Source organism: Balaenoptera ricei, chromosome 12 (genome assembly GCF_028023285.1).
Source record: "Balaenoptera ricei isolate mBalRic1 chromosome 12, mBalRic1.hap2, whole genome shotgun sequence".
NCBI lineage: Eukaryota > Metazoa > Chordata > Mammalia > Artiodactyla > Balaenopteridae > Balaenoptera > Balaenoptera ricei.
In genome coordinates, this window is record NC_082650.1 from 1,837,393 (window position 1) to 1,861,902 (window position 24,510).

At 44.7% G+C, this 24,510-nt stretch overlaps 1 protein-coding gene across 10 annotated transcripts in view; it reads right to left on the reverse strand.

The window, feature by feature from the left end:
* AFDN (afadin, adherens junction formation factor) overlaps window positions 1–24,510 on the reverse strand; it is a 133,797-nt gene that overhangs the window by 37,121 nt on the left and 72,166 nt on the right. For 5 of the 10 annotated variants that reach the window (XM_059940834.1, XM_059940837.1, XM_059940836.1 and 2 more), the window contains exons 11-20: window positions 20,270–20,339; window positions 16,668–16,786; window positions 13,826–13,887; window positions 13,498–13,703; window positions 10,607–10,752; window positions 10,184–10,278; window positions 9,506–9,771; window positions 7,626–7,769; window positions 5,956–6,154; window positions 1,866–1,969 (exon numbers count right to left, since the gene is read on the reverse strand). In XM_059940834.1, coding sequence (XP_059796817.1) covers window positions 1,866–1,969; window positions 5,956–6,154; window positions 7,626–7,769; window positions 9,506–9,771; window positions 10,184–10,278; window positions 10,607–10,752; window positions 13,498–13,703; window positions 13,826–13,887; window positions 16,668–16,786; window positions 20,270–20,339 — 1,411 coding nt within the window. Of the gene's footprint in view, window positions 1–1,865; window positions 1,970–5,955; window positions 6,155–7,625; window positions 7,770–9,505; window positions 9,772–10,183; window positions 10,279–10,606; window positions 10,753–11,488; window positions 11,510–13,497; window positions 13,704–13,825; window positions 13,888–16,667; window positions 16,787–20,269; window positions 20,340–24,510 lie in introns of all 10 variants that reach the window. The other 5 variants (XM_059940828.1, XM_059940829.1, XM_059940831.1 and 2 more) reach the window with 2 other exon arrangements.

The following is a 24,510-nucleotide window of genomic DNA, read 5'->3' on the forward strand; positions in this document are numbered from 1 at the left end:
CACATGAGAAAAACCTGATCATAAAGACCAAATTAAATTTTTACTTTATTATCTTTCAGCACCAATTACTAGGTGTTTTTTAAAAAAGAAATTTACGCTGACTTTACACTGTCTATGGGGAGGACTGCAAAGACAGTGAAGACAAAGATGACCTCACATCTCTGTCCCCTGGGAAAGTTCAACAGCAAAAATACAGCAGCCACAGGCTTCAGACAGGGGGACCCGAAGTTCTGCATGATTCTGTGAAGCCCGTGGCTGGGGAATAAGTTACTGACCAATAAGATAGGCCAGTTTTTGAACAGATCCACAAACAAATGAGAAAGTGAAATTAGCCACTGAAGTTACATGTCCTGTACGTGTCAAGCCTCATGTGAAAGAGTTAACAAAAGTAAAGAAGAAAATTCCCAGTGCCCACACTGAGAGAATTTAGTTAAATACATAAGTATGCAGGCACATGGCCAAGAAATGGTAATTGTACACATGGCTTGTTAATTTAGAACCAAAGTCTGGATGAGAATATTTTAAGGGAAATAAATAAGATTAGGTGACAAAGCTTTTTAAAATATCAAGACCTGAAATCTTCTCAGGGATCCATGAATAAACTAGAAAGTTGAAAAAAATCAGTGATTCCATCTAAGGTACTTGTTTTCCTATAAAATCTGGGAATTAGAAATTGCTGCTATTACTTGCTAGTAGCTAAACAACAGCTAATAAAGAGTACTAGCGGCACATTCACTGTATCAGTAGTTAAATGTGATCTATTTGGCGTAACAGCAATCACCAACTAATTCAATTTTTGGAGATGCTCACATCTAAAGTTTGCTACTTTAGATGCTAATGTAAAGTATTACCGGCACATTCACTGTATCAGTAGTTAAATGTGATCTATTTGGCGTAACAGCAATCACCAACTAATTCAATTTTTGGAGATGCTCAAATCTAAAGTTTGCTACTAAGCAAAAATAATTACTTTGAATTTAATATACAAAACACACCTCACACTGTTCACCTTACATTAAGTGTTGTCACCTTACATACTCTTGTTTTCTTAGAAATTAGGTAAGTATTAGGCACAATGTTTTGACTAAGGAATAAGTTAGGACACCACAAGGAAGTTTCTAAAGCTTCAGAAGACTCGTGGCTGTTTTTCATAGAGGAGAATCCCCAAATCTTGGCCTGGGCACACCAGTATCAGGGCCAGGGGACTGCCTGCCACGTCCATCGCACGTAACACACTGACCCCGTCCACAGTAACCTGCCAAACGTGTGGTCACATCTGCTTGGCTCCTCTGAACCCTTACGTGGCTTAAGAGGCAATTACATGTTTAAGGTAAATGGAACGGAACAAACAAGTTCTAAAAGGAAAAATTTCATTTGTTTGTATTTTTCCTGGAGTGACTTGCTAGTGTACGTAGCATATGACAACTCTGGTCTGGCATCACTTTCTAAGACACGGAAAAGCACCCTTTCTTGTTTAAAACTCTCTGTGGGAAGCAAGGCAGAATTTTCCCTAAAATCTATGAGGCTAGTGAATGCTGGGATGACCGCTCTTTCAGAAAGATACAAAATGTTAGTAAATGATTTGGCACACATTTAAGACGAGGTAGAACTGACTAGAAAAAAGAAAATACTTTTACCAAAGAAAAATTTTCTAATAAAACTCATTAAGACTACCATATTAATATATTTTAAAAATAGGTATTATGGTTGATGTAACTATGGGTATAAGTATGCTTTATTTTTAAAAGTACCATTTGTTTATAGACAAAACTATATAGACGTGGCCTGAAAATAAAAAAAATATTTTCAAATCGTAAGGAACACGTTTCCTTTTCTTGTCCATCTGTCATTCTCACAATACTTGCCAGTTCTGTGTTCTCCCGCATAAGGTGACTCTCATAATCTGCACCTTCAAAATATATTGTCCAAGTGCCTGGTGAACGTGGGTGAGGAATTAACCTGCAAAATCCTGGGGAGAAAATAGGCAAACTGTTAAGAATGAAAAGCACACCACGTCAGATCCATCATCTTCAACAAGGGAAGCAACAGAAAGCAGCAACTGCATGATACCTAATGACAACATTTATTTTTCTTAATTACTTTTACTCTCTCTGAAAACTGAATTATCAGACATTTAAAATTGCGTATTTGCTTTGGTCCAGTGGAATTTCAACACCAAGCAGAGAAGTGAAATTGGTCTCCCCTCTTCTTTATTCCGAAGACTTCTTCCCTTACATCAATGAAAAATTACAGAAGTGCACTGAAATCGCCTCCTTGCAGATTGGTCTGCTCTGCTCAACTAAGAGCGCCTCCGTCACACTGAGAATCTCTAACACAGGAGAGGAAAGAGGGGCCAGAGAACGGCACCAGCACAGACGTCTGCGCACAGGCTCACACGCTGGGGTAAACGATTTATTCCACTCGTATAGCAATTCTGGGGTAGGACTGGCCTCCTTCTCATCACTCTTTGCCCAAATTTTCTGACAAGTCACACTCACTTAAATTTCTTCCAAACGAAATTTAGCATCATTTTATACTGTTTTAAAGAATATCTCTGATATTTTCATCAGGGACAAATGACATCTTTACAAAAGTAAGCCTATGTCATTCCTCATTTGTCAGATCTTACACAGTTTCTCAGCGACCTCGTGACAGAGTCAGATCACACAGGCCCTGCACAATTCTTCTGTTCTCCAAAGTGGTCTTATTAGCAGCAGCTAACAAGTACGAAGGGCACACTGCTTGCCAGACACGCGCTGGTCCCGATGACCTGGGCGCTGGGCGGCGGGCGGCTGGGGTCCTGGCTGGCCCCTGCTGGTACCCGCATCCACACTAGTGTTCCACCAGCAAGGGTCACTTGGGCTATTATCTTTGGACAGTTATGAGGTTGTTCGTGGTAGAGGGAAAAGAAGACGTCACAAACATACTCAATTAAAATATGGGTACAAATTATTTTTACTTAGTTTTAAGTCCTTTTTTTTTTTAAAAAAAAAAAATCACTGTTTAAATCCAGTTTCATTGAAATATTACCTACAATTTACTTCTCTTTCCCATGTTTTAGGGAATCATAATTATCACGGTTTTGAAACGTCAACAGCTGTAATTTTCTAATTTTTTAAACATCAGGTTTGCACGACGTCTGGACCATGTGCACACAGACGGTTTACTTTCTCAGCATCAGGAACGCATCTCAGGTCAGGTATGAGTCCGTGCTGGCTTTATGGCTTCTCTCATAGAATCGTATTACACGAAAACGCCAAAGGAACATAAATTGAGAGCACACAGCGGTTCTTTATTTGGCTTACAAAAAATTGAGCATGAAGCATTAAAACCGCTGACGTCATAGAAGAAAACACCCAGTTGTCTGTAAGTCTTATTTAAAAGCAGCTTTGTACTTGGCTGCATTATCATCTAAGATGTACGAAACAGCGTGGGCCTGCCTAGACCGTGAGGAAACACCCCATACGCCCTACAAGCAATCACTCGGGAAAGCCTGAGGGGAAGTCACGGGGAAAACGGCACCACCCGGTCAGGACCGCGCCGCCCCCAGGCTGGCAAAGACCTCCGCGGCACCTAGTGTGGAGCCGGCAGCTGGGCACCCAGCTCGCCCAGCTCGTCCGACGGGCGCCGGTGAGTCAGCCTCCGCAGGCGTGTTCACAAGGCCCTGAAGAGCAGCCCTGCCAGCACGTGGCCCCGACGGCCCTCCGCCTGGCACTGAGCAGGCGCAGACCAGGGACGACCGGCAGCCTGTCCTGCCGGACTCCCACTCCAACACGCAGGCGGACGCACGCGGACGGCGCAAACGCTGGCGCCAAGCATCACCACAGAAGGGGAGACCCACGGGCGGGGAAGGCGGCAGCCGTGTGGGGGAGAGGCTGAGCCCCCAGACAACGGGGTGCTGGCTGGAATTTCAGAAAACAGGGCCACGGCCAGGAGCCAGGCAGCGGGAAGCGGAGCAGACGCGGGGCGCGACCACCTGGGCGCACAGCACACGGTCCAGTGCCGGGAACACGGCTCGCGCACTTGCAGGCAGGGGGCCAGGACTGGCAGGGGATGGTGCCGCGCCCAACGGCAGGTGACGGGGACCTTCAGAGCAGGAGCGCAGGCACGAGCCCGGCGGTGAAGGCGCAGGGCTGCTGCGTGAGTGCCGGGGAGCCCACGGGAGCAGGGAGGACACCCCAAAGCAGCCCCACGGCCCCAAAGCGGCTGCCCCGGCCACCACCTCCCCACCAGGCCCCCGCTCAGGCCGCTGCGGCTCAGGGACTCCCGCTGCCCGACTGAAGCTCTCTCAGACGTGACCGCAGCCCGCACCCCTTCCTTCCGCCCCGCTCGTCCCAGAGTCAGGGCTGAACCGAGGGCTCTGCCGGCCCGCCCCTGCCCCCGCCCCTTCATCCTGCACACACACCGATGCTTTAAGAACCACATCCCACCCTGCCTGCGCTTCTCCCAGGACAGCACCAAGAGCTCAGTCAGCGCTCCTGGGAGGGTCACAGACACACCTGCCAGCTGCTGTACAAACACATTTCGTTACAAGCAGCAGCCTTTATAAAATGAATTTTTAAAAACGATCAAAACCTTTGAAGATGTAAAGACCTACTGTGGTGAGTGAAACATTCACTGAAGTTAAAAAATCACACTCACTAAGTTTATATATTTATATATCTACGGACCTTAATTTAAGCAAATAAAAAAAATAATAATAGAAAAGTTAACTCCTAAATTTTGCATCTCTTTTGCTACTCATCTGAGCTCCACATTACAAAAAAAACAGCAGACTGGAAGTGAAATCTGGTCTAATTTAAAAGCTCGTGGTTCAGGTATAACTGTGGTACAGGCAGACCTCATTTTATCACGCTTTGCAAAGATTGTTTCCCCTACAGATTGAAAGGTCTGTGGCAGCCCTGCATCAAGCAAGGCTATCGACGCCACTTTCCCCACAGCATTTGCTCACTTCATGTCTGTGTGTCGCATTCTGGTAATTCTTGCACTCTTTCAAACTTTTCCATTACTATCATGTCTGTTACGGTGACCTGTGATCTGTGATGACTAAGACTTGTTGAAGGCTTGGGCGGTGATCAGCATTTTTCAGCGATAAAGTACTTTTTTACTGAAGGCACGTCCACTGCTTTTCAGATGTAATGCTTTTGCACGCCTAACAGACGGATTACAGCACGGTGTGAACGTAACTTCCACACATGCACTGGCAACCAGAGCTTCACGCGCCTTGATTTCCGGCGGCATCCTCTTCATCGCCGTGGCCTGGAACCAGACCCACAATGCCTCCGAGGTCGGCCTGCGTCTTCCTCGGCACACGTCAACAAGAGAGTGGACAGAGGGCATGGAGTCAAAGCCGGAGACGCGCTGCGCTGTGCCCGTGCGTCGGCATACACGCGTGTGCGAGCCTGGCGTCGTGACGTGCCCGGGCTCGCCCCCGTGCCACAGTGCCAGGGGCTCCACGCTCAGCAACCTGCTCAGTCCTCAAGAGAGCCCCGTGGGGTGGCACTGTCGACACGCCCACTGCACAGGGGAGGTCCAAGGTGACAGAGGGGTCAGAGCTCAGACCGTCTGGTTCTAGGGCTGGGGCTGCTCTTGACGGCTCTGCTCTGGGGGCCCCAACGAAACTTACGGTCCAGGTCTGTAGGACAGATGGAGCTCCCAGGCTCACACAGAACCCAGAAGGGAGGAGAGCCAAGGTCCCCCCTGCTGTGACGGTGACACCAGGCGAGCAGAGACGTGCTCCCGGGCACCGGGGCAACACCCGGGACCCCGCGGTCAGCACGCTTCTGACCCCACTTCCCCACGGGACGCTCCCTTCCAAGCCGCCGGACCCCCAGCTTCTTCAGAAGCACACAGGGCGCACACAACACGGGTGGGCTGACACACACCGACACACGCGCACAAGGCTCACTTGCACGCGGGCCAGCTCGGGCGCCAGGCGTGGGCCCCGCCACCCACCTCTCTGGCACAAAGGGTCCAGAAACTCCTGCAAGCCGTTTGGGATGTTCCTGACGACGTCGCAGGAGTAGCCGTCCTCGGGCAGAAGGAACGGCAGCTGCAGGTCGGGGTCCTCCTCCAGCTGCACCTCCCGCCCGTCACTGCGTGCCAGCTCGTCGGCCGTGTTCTCCGCCACACCAACCACGTGCTCCATCAGGTCCTGGTTGGGAAGCAGACACAGAGCTAAGGACCCGCTCGGCGACGGGCGCAGCCGACCAGCAGCCGGTAGAACGACGTCCAACCACGCATAGCGTGGCTACGTACACACACGCAGCGAGGGCGAATTTATCAACGGTTCACATCAGCTCGCGAAGCAATAGAACACCAGCACAGCACATACTCTGAATATATCAGCTACCATATTAATTATTAATTTCAAAAGATCTGTAGTTTTAAATAGAAAGAAATTGTTCGATCACGAGAAAACGGTCTTTCTCCCTTCTCAAAAATAATTTTTTCCTTGCACAATTTTTTAACATCCAGTTGCTAATAACCTTATTTTTATACTTAACGACATCGGAAAAAGCTCACACAATGTTAAATGTAAAAAAAATCAGGACAAAAATACCTATTCCCAGCTTACGCAGAGGTTATTGCCCTATTACGGGTTTATGGGTGATTCTTGTTTAAAAACTTTCCGTTAGGGAGATAACGTACACACAGGACGGTTCACAAATCCTGACTGTACAGCCGAGCACGCGAACACCCCCCGCCCCCGCCAACCAGCCCGCTCGGGGGACCGAACCACACCCACTGCCCTCACCGCCGCCCTCACTGCCCTGTCCTCCGTCCCCAAAGTCTCGGCCACCCAGGCTTCTAACCCGCCTCCTCCTGGGTCCCCAGGCCCGTGCAAAGGGAAGCCCAGGGTGCAGAGCCGGCATCTGACCTCCCGTGTCGCCGTGCAGCACGTTAGGCTCCTTTCCCGGACTGCGACACGGTCTATTTGGGGACACGCAGTGGCTTCCAGGTTTGGGCGATTCTGTACCTGTCTTCTGCAGGCATACACCCCACACTGGAGATCAATCCAGCCATCCAATTAGGTTACCTCTCTACCGAATTCTCAGGGCACCTGCGTCCAGCCGAGGCTGACTGTGGCAGTGAGCGCACGCAGCGTTCCTCTCCGTAAAGAGCCAGCTGCGGCACGTACTGTTTTCTGTGTTTCTCACCCTCGGTCCCTTCTAGGAGGCATCCCCAAACAGCAGACTCCGTTCTGGACAAGAACCTGGGTTTTACCGGGCAGACACCTCTGCACAGGTTGGGAGGCGCTGCAGCTGCTGCTGCGTGAACACAAGGATGGCACTCGGGGTCTCAGGTCACAGCGCCGCACCCGAGAACTCAGACCTCAGGGCAACTTCCTCACTCCCCGGCCCGGCTTTCCAACCATTTTCCAACAACCTCATTCCCCAAATTAAATCCCTTTCTACTTAACATGCTTATGTAGTTTCTACTTCTTGCACCGACCCCTAACTCATACAGACATCAATAGCAAAAGTGACCTCGTGAGATGACCAAGTGAATTATCTTACTTACTAAAGAAATAAGGGAACTGATTACATAAACTTTCCTTTTTCTCCACATTTCCCTGTGCAGACACGGCCCGCGTGGAGTGGCAGTGTGGTGCTGTCACTTACTGTAGGGACAAAAGGCTCATCGGGTGCACAGTGGTAATTCTGAAGTAAGGCTTGAAGTTGCAGTGAATTTAACTTGAAGCAGGTACTGTTTATATTTGGGATGTCTTCGGGTGCATACTTATCCATCGTGAGCAAAGTGGTTGCCTATTTTAGAATAAGCAACATGAAATATCATGATTTAAAAGTATTTCATAAATATTCCCCTCTACATAAAATTTGTAAAACTGCAATAACTTGCTAATTTGATTTTGAAATGCAGGGTGTTTTTAAGAAAATACACTTCCATTAACGTTACCTATATGTGTTAAACTGAACTCAAAGCATCGTAAAGGTTTTTAGATGAACTCTGTTTTATTAAAATATATATTTATAATGAGACTCAATAATTTATGTTCAGAGAGCATTTAAAACTTCTTAGAAACTTAAACATTTATATAACCATTAAGATCACCAATTACTAAGGTCTGAGTAAAATACCATTGTAATGACTTCTTTTTTAAAAGATTTATTTATTATTTATTTGTTTGCTTTATTTATTTATTTTTGGCTGCGTCGGGCCTTAGTTGCAGCACATGGGATCTTCGTTGAGGCACGCGGGATCTCCCGTTGTGGTGGGCAGGCTTCTCTCTAGTTGTGGCGCGCATGCGCCAGGGCACGTGGGCTCTCTAGCCGAGGCGCGCGAGCTCAGCAGTTGTGGCGCGCAGGCTTAGTTGCCCCGCGGCACGTGGGATCCCAGTTCCTGGACCAGGGATCGAGCCCACGTCCCCTGCACTGTAACATGGATTCTTTCCCACTGGGCCCCCAGGGACGTCCCTGTAATGACCTTTTTAATAACGAGCTGATTCAATCCAAGTAAGAGGGCAGAAACCTCTTTTGAAACTAAATCTTTTTAAGAGACTGAGAAAAAAAATACAAAATTATACACTGTAATAATACTAAAAAAATGTCCTAGGGTATGAGGCTCTAGATGCTCATTTCCTTAACTGCAAAATACCAGTTCCTAGTCTTTGAATACCTAGGAAATTCCTAGAACTGGTTAAGCCATTAGGACATGGCTCTTCTGTACTCCTTTGTTCCTTTCTTCTTCTCTTGCTCTGTTCCTGGTGATTTGATGATTTTCTGGAGTGGTGGGCTTAGATTCCTTTTTCTCTTTATCTGTGTATCTGCTATAGGTTTTTGCTCTGCGGTTACCTGGCTTTGTATTCTTAAAGAGGCAATCATCATCCATTTTCAAATTGGAATTTATCTTTCAGTATGGAGCTTTATGAAATATACCTTACTATTCTCAATTTAAAAAACCCTTTAAGGTATTTATTCTACTGAGTGCCACCTGTTACGGGCTGTACTGCATCCTCCAAAATTCATATGGGGCAGTCCTAACCCTGTTTACCTCAGAATGGGACCTTATTTGGAGACACGATCCTAACAGAAGGAATCAAGTTACATCAGGTCAGTAGGTCTGGCGTCCTTATAAAAGGCGGGTGGTTTGGACACAGATGTGCGTCCAGGAAGACAAAGGCAGAGACAGGGTGGGGTGGTGTGTCCACAAGCCCGGGGACACCGAAGACTGCCAACAGCCAGCAGAGCCCACGGAGGCCTGGAGCAGATTCTCCCTCGCGGGAACCAGCGTGCCCTGACCTTGCTCTCAGACTTCTGGCCTCCAGAGACTATAAATTTCTGCTGTTTAAGCCACCAAATTTGTTGTACTTTGTTCGAGCAACCCAGGCAAACTAATAAACCACCGTTTCATTATCCGTACATGTGAAAAACCCCAAAAGGAGGGTGCTGAGTTCCGCGGAGTCCACGTTCCCCCCGTGACAGAACCAGAGACGTGTACGACAGCGCCCACTGAGCGGGGAAGCGGGGCTGGGACCACCCACCTGCACGATCCTGCTGAGGTGACAGTCGGCTGCCAGCTCCAAGCCCTGCTTCTCCGCCCAGGCCTCCACGTGCCCGAGCTGCTGGCGGATGATGGCGCCCCAGTAGTGGGAGCACAGCCCCGACTCGGGGTCGGTCACCAGCCTGTTGAACAGCCACATGTTGATGAAGTGGAAGAGCTGGGAGAAGAGCTGGATGGTCAGCGCAGCGTTGACTCGGCAGCGGCGCAGCAGCGCCATGGCGCCCGTGAGCGTGTGCAGCACGTCGTCTGTGCAGAGAGACGGCACTGCGTCACCGAGGGGCTCCGGAATTAGCGGTGAACGCGCGTTAACCTCTGTTCAACCTCTCTAGAGCAGCAATCTCATTCCAACAGGAAGCAGAGACGTGGTCTCGAACTACCAATACGTAGCGGTGTGAACTGCATCTACTTAAGTTCACCCGGACAGACAGACTTCTGGGAAAGTCTGATGTCGCACCAGCGTGATGCGACAAAATGAGAACTCTTCTTAAACAAGACACGTGGTGGTTACAATTTATTATTTAAAGAATGCGAAATCCAATAGGATGTCTCATTTACTTTCATAATACCTCCCTCTCACATACAGCAAATATTAAAATGAAGCTAAACAAGCAGGAGAAGGAGGGAAGGAGGGGACGAAGGAGAAAAAGAGAATCCTAACCTATTTTTGGTCTTTGCAGACTGTTCTCTTCGGGGTCGTCCAGAAAGGCTGGCATGTAATTATTCAGTTCTGACTGAAGACAGTGAACCAGGTATCTGAAAATACATAAACAATTTTAATAATCTCAGAATGACGCCCTGCTATTATCAGACATAACATCACAAGTGAAACAATTCGTACTGTTTAGAAATATCTTCCATGTAAAAAATATATGTAATAGTTCTACTCTCAGGATTCTTGAAACATAGATAATTGAATTAAATTCATTAAATCAACACATCTTGCATATAGTTATTTATGCTTCTTGATATCCATCTTCAATTAGGGTAAATAAAAACCCTTAAAGTTAGTTTTGAAAATTTAACCAGAAAACATGATTTAAATCTTTACAGAATAGTATCATCTCCAAACACATGTTCTTACTTAAAGGCCATTTGAACCAAGTGTGCTAGAACATCCTGGGCGTCCAACGTGATTCGACTAAGATCTCGGTCCTGCTTTATGAAGTTGAGAAGCTCAGATGCATTTGCCATCCAGAAAGCAAGTGCCCCTGCAATATTCTTCTGTTTCTGTAGACAGAACACGTTTCCATAAGCAACCACAGGACAAACAACAATAATAAAAATAAAAAGGAATGCTCTTGAAAAGCTGCTGAAGATAGACCAGTACCTTCCCATTTTCACCAAGGTATTTACCACAGATACCAGATACTTGCAGAGGAATTTGGGTACATACATAGCAATGGAAAGTAAAAACCCACTGCAACTTCTTAGGATTCATGTATAGACACACGGATCTAATGAGCTACAATTTATGGAATCAGTGGGGGAAAGGAGGTATCAAATAATACAACACCAAATTGGAGATTGTGCATTATCTGGTAATCTGTGAAGTATACACACATGTATCCATGGTTACCCAACAGCCACCCTGATACTCGAAGTCACTGGCTTGGACACCAAGCAACTCGGTATCAAGTACTGATCTATCGTGTCATCTCCCGACCACATGTGCAGGCCAGGCAACCTCAGATGAGATCCAAAGAATAGGAACCAAGGATAAACAATAAAGAGAAGAAACAGAACTTCTGTCATTTCATATCCACACTGAAGTGCATTAAGCAAAAGTTATGAAATGCTGATAAAGGTTGCACAGTCAAAAAAGGATTTTAGTACTGCATGTTCCAGCTGCCAAATGAGTGTTATGAGCCTCGGTCCAGTTGTTGTTGTACTTTGACATGGAAGCAGCATGAGAAACTCAGCTAAGCCAACACAGCCAGGATTGGCTCCCAGCAGTATGTCCTACCTGATCAACCTGGTCTACTTCCTGGAGAAAAACAGACGCGGGGAAACCAAGCAGAACGAGAGAAAGAAACTTGTAAACAATCATGACAGTTAAAAAAAAAATCAAAACACTAACATGAAGGTACGACATGAGGGTACGACATTTAGTTACGTTATTCCCATGTTACACACTCATTTACAGTTCTGAGGCAGCTTTGGAAGTCTAGGGCATAAACGATTAGTTTCATGTTCTTAAAACTGGCACAATAATGAAGGGAATTCCTAGAGTTTATCTATAAAGAAGATGTTACAATAAACAAATGAATACACTGATCTCTTTAAAAGATTTACAAAGAAAAGAACTTCTTAACATCTCTTAACAACGTTGCGTGTTTGAGACGACTTAAACATACACAACTTGAGAGTCTATTCTCCTGGATCAGTTAATAAGAATGAAGAGACGAGAAAGACCAGCAGAAACAGTAAGAGCTGAGAACTTAAAAATGTATTAAAAACATATTATTTCTATACTAGAAAGGAGTAACTTGTTTTTTGAAAGTAGGTTTTTACAAATTAAAGAATTTTAATTATTCCATAATTTCTCTCTAAAAATTGAAGATTTTTAGATCTTCAATCTGAATATTGAAGATTCTTAGATCTCCAATCACATACTGAACCTAAACCTGAAGTCTGAAAGGCTTGTCCTGATAATGGTGATTTCACTGCCTAGTTAAGAAAAGTCCATCAAAAGTCGTTTGCTGATGGGAGTTTGATAATTTGAAATCCAAGCGTGATGGAAGACAGACAATGGCTCTGATGACAACTGGAAAGGAAATCCACATCTGTCTATAAAATAATAAGAGTAACAAAATGGTATCCAAATAAAACGACTTTCCTTTTTACCTACTTCCTCACTTGAGTAAAAGACTCATAACCTCCTCAAATTCATAGGCTAACCACTCAAACATAAAAGAAACCTTTCTTGAAAACGTTTGGCCTTTTAAAACGGTTCTGAGGGAATTAAAAGACTAGTTTGCCTCAAACTAGTCTTTTCTAGTTTGAAAAGTATCCTGACAGGAGAAAAACAATCAAACCATCTAGCCATGTTACATGACCTTATATACCTAGAGTTTCACAGCTGAATAATAAATAGTGTTGACAAGTGATTTAGGAACACTTTTTAAAAAAATCTGTAAATTTACTTCTAAGGACTTTAAATCTCCAAGTTATCTAAAAGTTTGGAAAACTGTCATGCCAATTTTATCAACTATAGACAAGACAGTACTAAAGGAAACAAACCATTCTGCCAAGAAAATATCCTTGTTTCCTGAAAATTTAAAAACTGGTTTATGAAAGAATTTGAATATGATTTTCATCGTAAGTGAGAAATGTCACGATGTCCATTATACCTACACAAGTGCTGTCAAAACACCCAGATGCTAGCTACCAACATCCTAGCAGGCTCATTATAAAAGAACAAGTCCTTCTTCAGAACCACTGAAAAATTCCAAGATGGTGTCAGGAGCTGATGGGGCGGGTAATGGAGAGAACCTGCTCGGTGGGTGAGGGGTTTGCCTGGAGTGATGGAAAAGCGATGGAACCAAGTCCAGGAGGCTGCACAACACTGTGAATGTACTGATGCTGCCCGACTACTCACTTTAAAATGGTTCCTTTTATGTTATGTGAATTTCACCTCAGTAATTTATCATTATTTTTTAAATTCTCAATGCCTTCTCACAACTAGTGTAATTTCAAGGGTCTTTTTCATGATCATTATGTTACCATGTACAGTTTCTCTTCCCGTATTTTAAATTTTGTAGGGAAGAAACAGAAAAGAAGTTCACATTTCTTTTCAACTTTTAAAGCTATACAATTTCTAATCCTACTTATGTAACTTTCGTTTTAGAAAAAATTCTTAAGATGAAGTCAAACACGTAAACAAATCTGAAATGTTAAAAAAACTAACTTAATTGATTTAAAAATTATAAACGCGGTCATTGAACTGGCACGGCTTTGCAGGCTGGCGCTTACCTGAATGACCCCTTCCATCATGCTCACCATCTTGTTGACAATGGCAATCACTTTGTGCGTCCGTTCTGCGGGACTGACATCGGGTCTGTACTGGCTGGACAATACATACCGACACGCCATATATAACACGTATGTAGGTGACAACTTAAAATGGACTGTAGAGCTATTAGTGTAATTTATAATGGCAGATAAAAATGAATCTTCAGCTGTGAAAAGATTTCAAAGAAGAAGAAGAAGAAAAAAAGAACAAAAAAAACCCCATGAAAATCAGATGGAGAAAAATGGAACAAGAAGTAATTCACTACCAATGGAATCTGAAATTACTCACAACTTTCCCTGAATTCAATGCTTGCAGGCAGTATCAGGTCAGGCCCAGAAGTGTCCTGAGTTCTGAAAGAGGAAAGTGGCCATTTCTTAAAATCCAGTCACATTAGCTAATAACATCACCGACAACCAGTGCAGATTTCTGCAACTATTTCTTAAATGTCTATATATAAAATTTTTTCAAATAATGCACAGCCCGATGACTGGTTTTCATGTGGAACCTATTCAAACGTTCAGATGAGTGAACTGGGAGTGACCGCGTCCCAGCTCCTCACAGAGGTCAGGTCCTTGAAGTATCTGCTTCCGTCAGGAGAACAGATCTGACCCTGTTTCTTTATTATTGATGAAGACGTCGTGTGGAGCAGAGAGACCAGGCTCCAGGCACCTGCTGCCGCGATGGCTCAAGTGACAATGAGGAGACACTGCTGGGAGACGCAGAGAAAATCTAAGCCACACTGAGCTTGAAACTGAGCTCTCACACAGGAAAAAGAAAAGTGTCCTAAGAGCTAGACATCGCCTTTCTCTCCCAATAAAGGTTAGATACGTGACCCCTGCCGGTCCAGGTCCCCTTGGCCACTCAGTGTTAGCGTTTGTACACGCGCACAGCGACCACACCGTAGGATGGCTAACACAGCTGACTACAGATCTGCAGGTGCAGACGGGCGAACTAAAGTAATTCCTTTCCAACAACAAATGTTCTGGTCCCTCCGTCCTCATCTTCTCCACGCACCAAAAGATGAATAAGGAGAAACATAATGTGAGTTCATTCAAACTATCATAAACATGAAAAGTAAAAACAAAAACCTTCTTTTCACCAAATTACATGCTTCAAAGTTTATTATCCAGTCTATGATTTATTAATTTGGATTTAACTCAATAATTTAGGTATAAAAATGCTCTTAGAAACAGAAGTAATTCAAAAGCTCAATTATTTTAATATGTCTTTCTCATGCTGCCGTATTTGTAAACATCTGAAATTGTAGCTAAGCAGTTATTTTCAATTTAATACCCGTAACGTGAACCTGGATAAATTTTACCAATTTTTTTTAATGCTTCATCACTTCAACAAATCTATTAAGAATAAGGAATTTAAATTCTCATTGAAAAAATTTTAAAAATGTGTCAGTGATACTTTAGAAGTCTTTTCCATCATTCATAATTTTTTCCTTGACTAAAGTTAGTATTTACTCGCTCATGAAAGCCACTTAGATTTTTATGACCACACCAATGAAGAAGAACTGCTTATACTAACAATGTATTATATGCACGAAAAATACAGAGACTGAAAATGGGAAGAACCATCTGTTTCCATCACTGTCTTCATATCAACAAAGCAACACATATTTATAGTTCCAATAAAACTTAAACAAGTCTTGGCAAAACAAAAGAATATGACCTTGCAAAAAACTTAATTAAAATGTATGCTCACAGGAAAAAATAATTTCTGACATACAAATAATCATCATATGGCTATTCTGACACTATATTATCATATATTTACTTATTAACTATATTAATAAGTTAATAAGTATATACTTATTAATTTTGCATATCCTAAAAACATTATCCTAATCAATCTTCCCCTCCCCTATCGATTATCTGCTTATTCAAGTATTTATGGGCTAAGAACTCTGATACACACCTCTTGATCACCTTACAAGTAAATGGAGGGTAACTCCTTATAATACTAATTCACTGTCTGAACGTCTAATTCTAGAATACACTACCAAAAACAAGTATGGACACAGAAACTAGGCTATTTGTTATTATATCTAAAAAAAATTCGCCATGTATAATGATTCATATTGTAATTGTAAAAAAATTCACAAAAAAATACTGAATAATAACCAAAAGCCCATAATAAAAATGAGGTAAAAACTTGAGATTCCCAGATGAGTATACAGATTTAATTACTATGATGAATGATATTAAAATCTTATAATGTACAGTGCCCTCTGCTGCAAGACGGAAAACTTAAGAACTGTATCAGTCGCTTGTCACCAAACTGGTAAGTGACCTGCCTCAGCTAATGCCTTGGTTACTGGATCTGTGAAAGGGAACAGGCAGAATGGCCTCATCAAAAATCTGCATAGCACCAAAAGTCGAGCGTTCCTGGCTCCACTGCTGATAATGACAGTACTCACACCACGCTCCCCTGTTTCCGTCCGAGCAGAAGCGCTCAGCACCTACAAAGAACCACCACGCTTTCCAACACTGACGCAATTGTAGAAGCCACAAGGAAAGAGAATTCTGACTTAAGGTGACATATATTTAAAAATCTTAAGGAAAGGAAATAACAAAAGGTCTAAGTTCTCTGTTCAAAAAAACTAGGCAAGACCGATGCCAGCAGAGAAAAAGATTCATCTCCGGCTATCAACAGGGAGCCATCAGAGCGTGAGACAGAGTAGGACGGCACTCCGTAACTCTGGAACACTCAACTTCAACTTCATTTTTGGCTCTGTGTATTTTTAAACACGTGAGGATTTCCTCTAGAAATGGGTAAAATGATTAGTCTTATCTAAATATCAAAATGATCAAATATTAAAATCCTACAAAAATTCCCTTTCTCCCTGTTTTTACCAAGTAGCACATTTAACATCGAAACATCTTAATTCAAACTGCCTCCCGTTTCAACTGGATGAGGCCACGGCACGTAAGTGAGGGATATAACTGTCGATGAAGCATTTTTTCTTCAATTCAGTAACATGAAAAGGAAATAACCTTGAAGTACTGCTAACATTCTAAGAATGTCAGCTAAACCTCTAGGGTGAGAAGCCTTTAACCCAAACCCTCTCCAGGGTTTCACTTTCACTCCCTTCATAATGAAAAAGGCACCCACTTCCCACCTGCTTTCTTGCCTGCGGTCGTCCGGTTGCTGCTCCACTCTGACCATGGGCTTCACCATCCCTCGCTCGGCGGTGCTGGTGGCAGACGGCCCCCTGTCGCCATCCAGCCGGGAGGAGCTCTAAGTCCAGGGGAAACACAGGGTGTTTAAACACAGCAAGCGGACCAACCACGCTTCACACTCAGTCAGCGTCGCGGGGAAGGTAGGCGGGGGCCGCAGAGGGACAGCAGAGGCCAGGAGGGGCCCGGCAGTGCCGAGGACGCCACGTCCACAGCAGTGTGCCCAAGAGCACAGTCACCGAGAGCATAACAGCACACACGGCCACTTTCCCCGCCTGGCTCTAAAACACAGGCATGCAGGCACGGGGCACACACGCCGGGGCCCTGCAGAAAGTACAGTAATAGCAGCGACCTGACTCCACAAAGTTCTCTTGGGTCAGGACACAGTGGACAGGGTATGTGCACAATGTGAAGAGGCAGGTCTTTGTTCACTTGTGAGTTTTAAGGAAGGATGTAAAAATTCACTTATCACAGCTCAAAACCTAGTGAAGAATTCAGTACAGAAACTGGCTTACTTCTTGCCCTTCATCAACACAGGGAAAAGACACCTGTAAAGCAACCCACCACACGACATTTAAGTCCCTACAAGCAGTGCCACTCCTAGCCAGCCTGTGGCTGACAGAGGGATGAGTTACCGATATTCAGAAAACAATCAGAACAGAATCAATAAATTTAGGTAAAAAATCCACTGCAGCAAAAAATTTATGTAAGACTTCTTGCTACATCCCTTACTGTAGAAACTGAGCACAGATAAGTAAATAGAAATCATCCTGGCCTTACCAACCAGAGATTAACATTGTGCAGGATGTACCTTTCCAGTCTTCATATTTCCCATAAATGACATTTCACGGCCTATACTCTGTAAAAGATACTTTTTCTTATGTTGTAGACATCTTGTAATATTATTTTCATGGTACAGCATTGTTATGGCTGTATTAACATTTTGATGTCTGTTCATCAAGGTTCATTAAACCAATTTTTATTAGGTTGTTTAAAATGTTCATCAGTATAAAGCGTCAGGATAGCTGTGCTTGTGTGTGTGTGTGTGTATATATATACATCTATACACACACACATATATATATATATATTCACACACAGTAATTAATTACTTCGTTAAGGTACGGCTACAGAAATAAAATTGCTTGGTCAGTGGATGGCAGTATTTAGACTACAAAAAGTTGTTATAAATGAATAATGGTAAGGCAATGAACAAATAAATTGATATATGTTTATAAACTAACGTGTTACAAAACCACTTTAGCTGTTTTCAAATGATTTTTAGAACAAATGCTCACAAAACAGCTGAAGGAAGCAGGAAAGAAAGGTGTGTATCTGTGTATAGAGAAGGATTTAATCATGTTAAAATACACACATGAACACACACATGCATAAAAGAGTTCAGAAAAGGATCTACCAAAATTTTAGCAAAAGCCAACCATGAACTGTGGATGAACTGTTTTTGGTTTTTTTACATGTTTTCTCAATTTAACCAAGTTTTCTATATTGACTATGCATTTTTATAAGAAGCAAAATTTTTTATAAAGAGGGTTATTATACTGGGTTCTGAGAGTACTTATTCATGAAATTGCTTAGTAGATCTTTACTGAGACTTTTATGTACTACTATACTAGGCACTTTTCCAAGCAGCACAAGCGCAGCAGCAAGTGCGCAGGCCCTACTGCCCTCACAGAGCTCACACCCCACAGCCAACCAACAAACAAGCAGCGTCCGGTATCAAGGCTGCACAAAGAATTTCCAGGACGGTGTGTACTAGCGCCAGGGCGCGCAAGGAAGGCTCCTGCATGGAGGAGACTTCCGATGAAGTCCGAGGTAAGAAGGGGCTCGCCGGGGGACAAGCAGCGGAGAGGGCGTCCCACGAGAAGCGGGCCCACCCGGCCTTCGGGCGGGACGGGGGTGGGCGTCCCGGGAACCGAAGCAGCGGCGGCACGTGCTGAGCTGAGAGGGAAGGGGGCCAGGCCCCCGGAGCTGTGTGACACGGAGCGGCGACCGTGTGCCAGCGGGACAAGAAACCTCCCGGAGGCTTCAGAAGCAGGGCAGTAGCAACGTCTACTTCACGTCTCTAATCCCTCGGCCCAGCTGCTGGGAGGAGAATGACGGGCCGGGGAAGAGCAGAGGAGGGGCTGCCGTCTAGGAAGCTCTGCGGTCCCTCCGCCACGGGACGGCTGCAGCCTGAGCCAGACTCTCCCGGGGACGACAGCGAGGACGCTGGAGGACGGGACGTCGGGCCCCGAGGTGGGGAAGGGTGAGGGAGAGAAGGTGCGTGAGAAAGAAAGTCTCCGTTTGTCTCAGCTGCGTTGAATGTGACGGGCGCTGCAGAGTCTGGGGGGTCGGCGCCCAAGACGGGAGTGGCGCGCACACAGAGGGCATCCAAATGTCTAAGGTCAGCTGGGGAACAGGTACCAACAGAAGAGGGGGGCCCGAGGTCTGAAGCCTTGGCCCCCAATTTCAGAATCAGGCGGTGGGGGGGGGACCCACCAATCAAGACTGAGGAGGAAGGTGCCCTGAGACGGGGGCGAGAGAGGCGCGGGGGCGGAGGGCGCGCACCCGCTGGGTGGTGCTGGCAGCGCCGAGACGGACCACGTGGGACCCGGAACCGGGGGCGTCGGTGCCCGAGACAGGCGCGTCCCTATGAACGGGCAGGGGTCAAACGGGAGCGGGAAAGGAGAGGGAGCGCAGGCCGTGGACACGGCCACCGCCGATGATCCCTGCCAGAAACCGTGCTGAGAACACGAGTAGGAAACGGGCAGTGGCTGGAGAGGACAGGGAGGGTTTTAAAAACCTGTCCCGGTGCCGGGAGATGACCCACACGTGAGCAGCTCCTGCCCCCGAGCCTGGGCCCCCCGTGAACGGCGCGTCGGAAGGAGCAAGGCCGTGCCCGCTCCAGAACCCCGCCCCAGCAAGGCCTGGAAGCTCTGGGCTTCTCGTGAGGCACTAAGACGGCCGCCGCCCCCGTGGAGAGAGATGGGCGAGGGGTCCCGGCCACCAACCATCGCACACAAGGAGCCACCAGCAAGACCGGCAAGCAGACTGCGTCCAAACCACTCCGCACAGCTACAAAGGAACAAAAGGACGGCTGACTCAGCCCACCAAGCTTGGGCGTGGGGTGTTACCCAGCAGTCGCCAACCAGAACGGGGACGGAAGTAAACCAACCGTGCAAGAGAGAGGGCGCGGCGCCCACGGACGCGCAGTGACAGGCGGCAGCTGGGACCCGAGCTGAGGCGGGAAGAGCCGGAGCCCGTTGTCCTGGGGGTGACCTGACCGAGAAAGGCTGGTCACACAGAGGGCAAGCCTGGGACACACTGCTTGGGAGAGAGAGCACAACCTCCCGGCCTCAGGGGAAAGGACAGTCCGCTGTTCACGTATCGCCGCGGGAAACACAAGCGGTTAGGACACCCACACGCGGGCCACTATTAAAGTCCGTCTGTACAATACTTCTACGAGTATGTTACCAACAATTCGCCAAGGACGTCCTGTTGTGTCAAACACACACAGTCCTGCAGGCAAGAGACAAGCACCCACCTTGCTCGCTGGTAACGCTGCTCCACTGTGAACATCTCCTCCGACATCAAAAGTTGTCTCCTGAACAATTCTGTCGAGGTAAAAAAAGAAATACATAGAATTAGTAACTCTCCAATGATAAGAGGCAGTCTCTTCTCTAGAATACAAAAGGAATAGTTAGCTAGGTATCCCAATGTTCAAAGATCTTCAAGAAATCACTTTACTGTCAGAATATGAACTTAACGAATTAAAAAACTACTGTAACTTTATGAACTTTTCCTACCAATGTATATTGAATACTCTCAAGATCAGATTTTTGAAAACTAATAACAAAAAATTGACAGGAAGCATAAAGAAAAAAAGAGAAAGCTGTTCCATCAGTGAGTCTCTCTAGGCTGCAAATGGCACGTAAACACAGCACAGACGCCCGAGGTGCCAGGCGCCCACGTGTGGACGCAGGGAAGGCCGGGGTGGGAAGGGGGGTGGAGTGGGCGTGAAGACAGGGCACAGGCCCAGCTGACTCCTGCCTGAAAGCCAAGCTGATGGTTTTTTAAAAGCTCACGGATACCACCATTAGGCTACAAATAGAGAAATGGAGAAATGTTTGATAATGTCAATAATTAGATCCAGAGTAATTCTAAACAGTTTTTAAGAATATCTCAAAAATACCAAAACTGTTAAACTTATCATTATGAAAAATTAGTTCAGAATATAAACAAAATCTCATTTTAAAGAGTCAGCAATCCGAGGCAAGCTACAGCTCTTCGGCACAAATGAAGGGTGAATGCAATCCATTTATTCCAGTTCATGAGAGAGGCCCAACCAAAGGGGAAAAAGAGCCCTAAAACACCTGTTAAGAGGCTCCTACACCGTGATCAAGTGTGATTTATTCCAGGGATGCACAGATGGTTCAACAGCCACAGATCAATCAACGTGGTACACCACGTTAACAAAAAGGAAGGATAAGAAATCACATGATCAGCTCAACATATGCAGAACAAGATTCGACAAAATTCAACAGCCATTTATGATAAAAACTCTCCACAAAGTGGGTACATTAGAAACATCCCTCATCATCATAAACACAATGTATGACAAACCTAAGCTAACATCATACTCAACAGTGAAGAACTGAAAGCATTTCCTCTAAGATCAGGAACAAGACAAGGAAGCCCACGCTCACCAATTTTATTCAACAAAGCCAGAGCAATTAGGCAAGAAAAAGAAATAAGAACCATCTAAACCAGAAAAGAAGGGAAACTGTCACTATTTGCAGATGACAAGATGTTATATACAGAAAACCCTGAAGACTCCACTAAAAAAAATTTGTTAGAATAAGCCAATGCAGTGAGCTTGCAGGGTTCAAAACCAATAACAAAAATATGTTGTGTTTCTATACACAAGTAATAAAATATCAGAGACATTAAGAAAACAATCCCACTTACAGCCACATCAAAAAGAATAAAACACCTAAAAATAAATTTAACCAAGGAGGTGAAAGACCAGTACACTGGAAACTCCAAGACACTGATCAAAGAAACAGAAGAAGATACAAATAAATGGAAGATATTTGTTATTTTGTGCTCACAGACTGGAAGAATTAATATTGTTAAAATGTCCACACCACTCAAGGCGATCTACACATTCAGTGGAATCCCTATCAAAATTCCAACGGCATTTTCCACAAAAATAGAACAATTCTAAAATTTGTATGGAACCACAAAAGATCCCAAGTAGTGAAAGCAACCTTGAGAAAGAACAAAGAAAAAGAACAAAGAACAAATCACTCCCTGATTTCAAACTATATTATTGTAGAAAGCTATAGTAATCAGAACAGAATGATATCAGCATAAAAACAGACGCACAGATCAATGGAACAGGATAGAGAGCCCAGAAATAAACCCGCACATATATGGTCAATTATTCTATGACAAAGAAGCCAAGAATATACAATGACAGAGAATATATAGGACAGTCTCTTCAATAAAAAGTGTTGGGAACACTGGACAGCCACATGCAAAAGAATGAGAATGGATCACTATCTTACACCAAACACAAAAATTAACTCAAAACGGATCAAAGGCTTGAGTAAGATCTGAAACCATAAACTCCCAGAAGAAAATATAGGCAGTAAGCTCCTTGACACTAGTCTTGGTGATGAGTCTTTGGATCTGACAAAAAAGTAAAGGCAACAAAAGCAAAATAAACAAGTGGGACTGCAGCAAACTAAAAGCTTCTGCACAGCAAAGGAAACCACCGACAAAATGAAGAAGCAATGTGTGCAAGGGGAGAAAATATTTGCAAACCATATATCTGATAAGGGGTTAATATCCAAAATATATAAAGACTTCATACAACTCAGTAACAACATCTCCTCCCAAAACAAAAAACAATTAACAAATGGGCAGAGGATCTGAATAAACATTTTCTAAAGACATACAGATCACCAACAAGTACATGACGAAATGCTCGACATCATTAATCACCAGGGAAACGCAAATCAAAACTGCAAGGAGGCATCACCTCAAACCTATCAGAATGGCCATCATCAAAAGGACATAGAGGTACGTATTGGTGAGGGTGTGGAGAAAAGGGAACACCCGTGCACTGTTGGTGGGAATGGAAATCGGTGCAGCCACTGTGGAGACCAGTAATGGAGGTTCCTCAACGATTAACACTAGAGCTACCGTCTGACCCAGCAATCCCACTGCTGGGTGTACATCCGAAGACAATGAGAACACTGACTTGATATGATATCCTCACCTCATGTTCACTGCAGCCTTACTCACAACAGCCAAGATACGGAAGCAACCCAAGTGTCCACTGATGGAAGAATGGATAAAGAAGATGTAGTGAGTGTGTGTGAGTGTGTGTGTGTGTGAGTGTGTGTGTGTGTGTGTGAGTGTGTGTGTGTGTGTGTGTGTGTGCGCGCGCACGCCTGTATCTGTGTATACACACTCACAGGAATATCATTCACCCGTAAAAATGAAGGAAATCTTGCCATTTGTGACAACATGGATGGACCTTGAAGAAACCGTGCTCACTGAAATAAGTCAGACAGAGAAAGACAATTACCATATGATCTCACGTATACGTGGAACTTAAAACAAGTCAGCCATAAAAGGAATGAAATTTTGCCATTTGCAGCAACATGGATGGACTTGGAGGGCATTATGCTAAGTCAAGTCAGAGAAAGACAAATACTATAGATACCACCTGAAAAATACAACAAACTGTGAATATAAGAAAAAAGAAGCAGACTCACGGACACAGAGAACAAACTAGTGGTTACGACGGGGGTGGGGAGAAGGGCAGTACAGGGGCTGTGGGATGGGAGGCGTAAACTACCAGGTGTACCACGGGCTCAAGAATGTGTTGTACCACGTGGGGAGCAGAGGCAATATTCTGTCATAACTGTAAATGGGAAGTGACCTTTGAAAACTGTATATAAAAAAACAGTAACAACAAAAAAGCCAAGCTCACAGGTGCAAACATATTGGTGGATACCAGAGGCAGGGGCGTCCGGGTGGTGGGAGGAATGCCAAAATGGGTCAAAAGGTACAGGCTTCCAGTTTTAAAATAATTAAGTCCTGGGGATGTAACGCACAGCACAGTGACTACCGTTCGTAAGACCGCGCTGCGTAACTGAAAGCTGCTAAGAGAGTAGATCCAAAAGTTCTCATCACAGGAAAAGACTCTGCAGAACTATGTGTGGCGATGGACGTAACTAGACGTACTGTGATCATTTCACAATACATACAAATACTGAATCACTATGTCACACACCTGAACTAATTATGCCAATTATAGCTCATTTAAGAAATATACATACATGTGTGAAAAAAAGGAATACATGAGTTATCTACCTCGAAATCTGCGTAATAGTTTAACATGAGAACAGTATTAACTTTTATAAAAAAGTAAAGTCCGTTCTACTTTATGGATGTACGTGTAAGTACTGGTATATTCAACCACTAAGCAGTTTTGACTAGTTTTGCAGGAAAAAGATGCAATAAAAATAAAATGTCACAGCAGCACTACCCCTCAATGAGATGTTCGCCACGTCCTTACACGATCTCCGCTTTCAGCCAGAGACAGGACGAGAATCGACAACCGCAGGCCTACAGAGCAGGAACCATTAAGGCAAAAAGCAGTAGGAGACGGATGTTCTCACACAGAAAAACATCGCCTGCAAGACTGAAGGGCCGACTGCAACAGTGGGACAGAGACAGTTTGTAGAGCTGTGTTTACGATGGTAACAC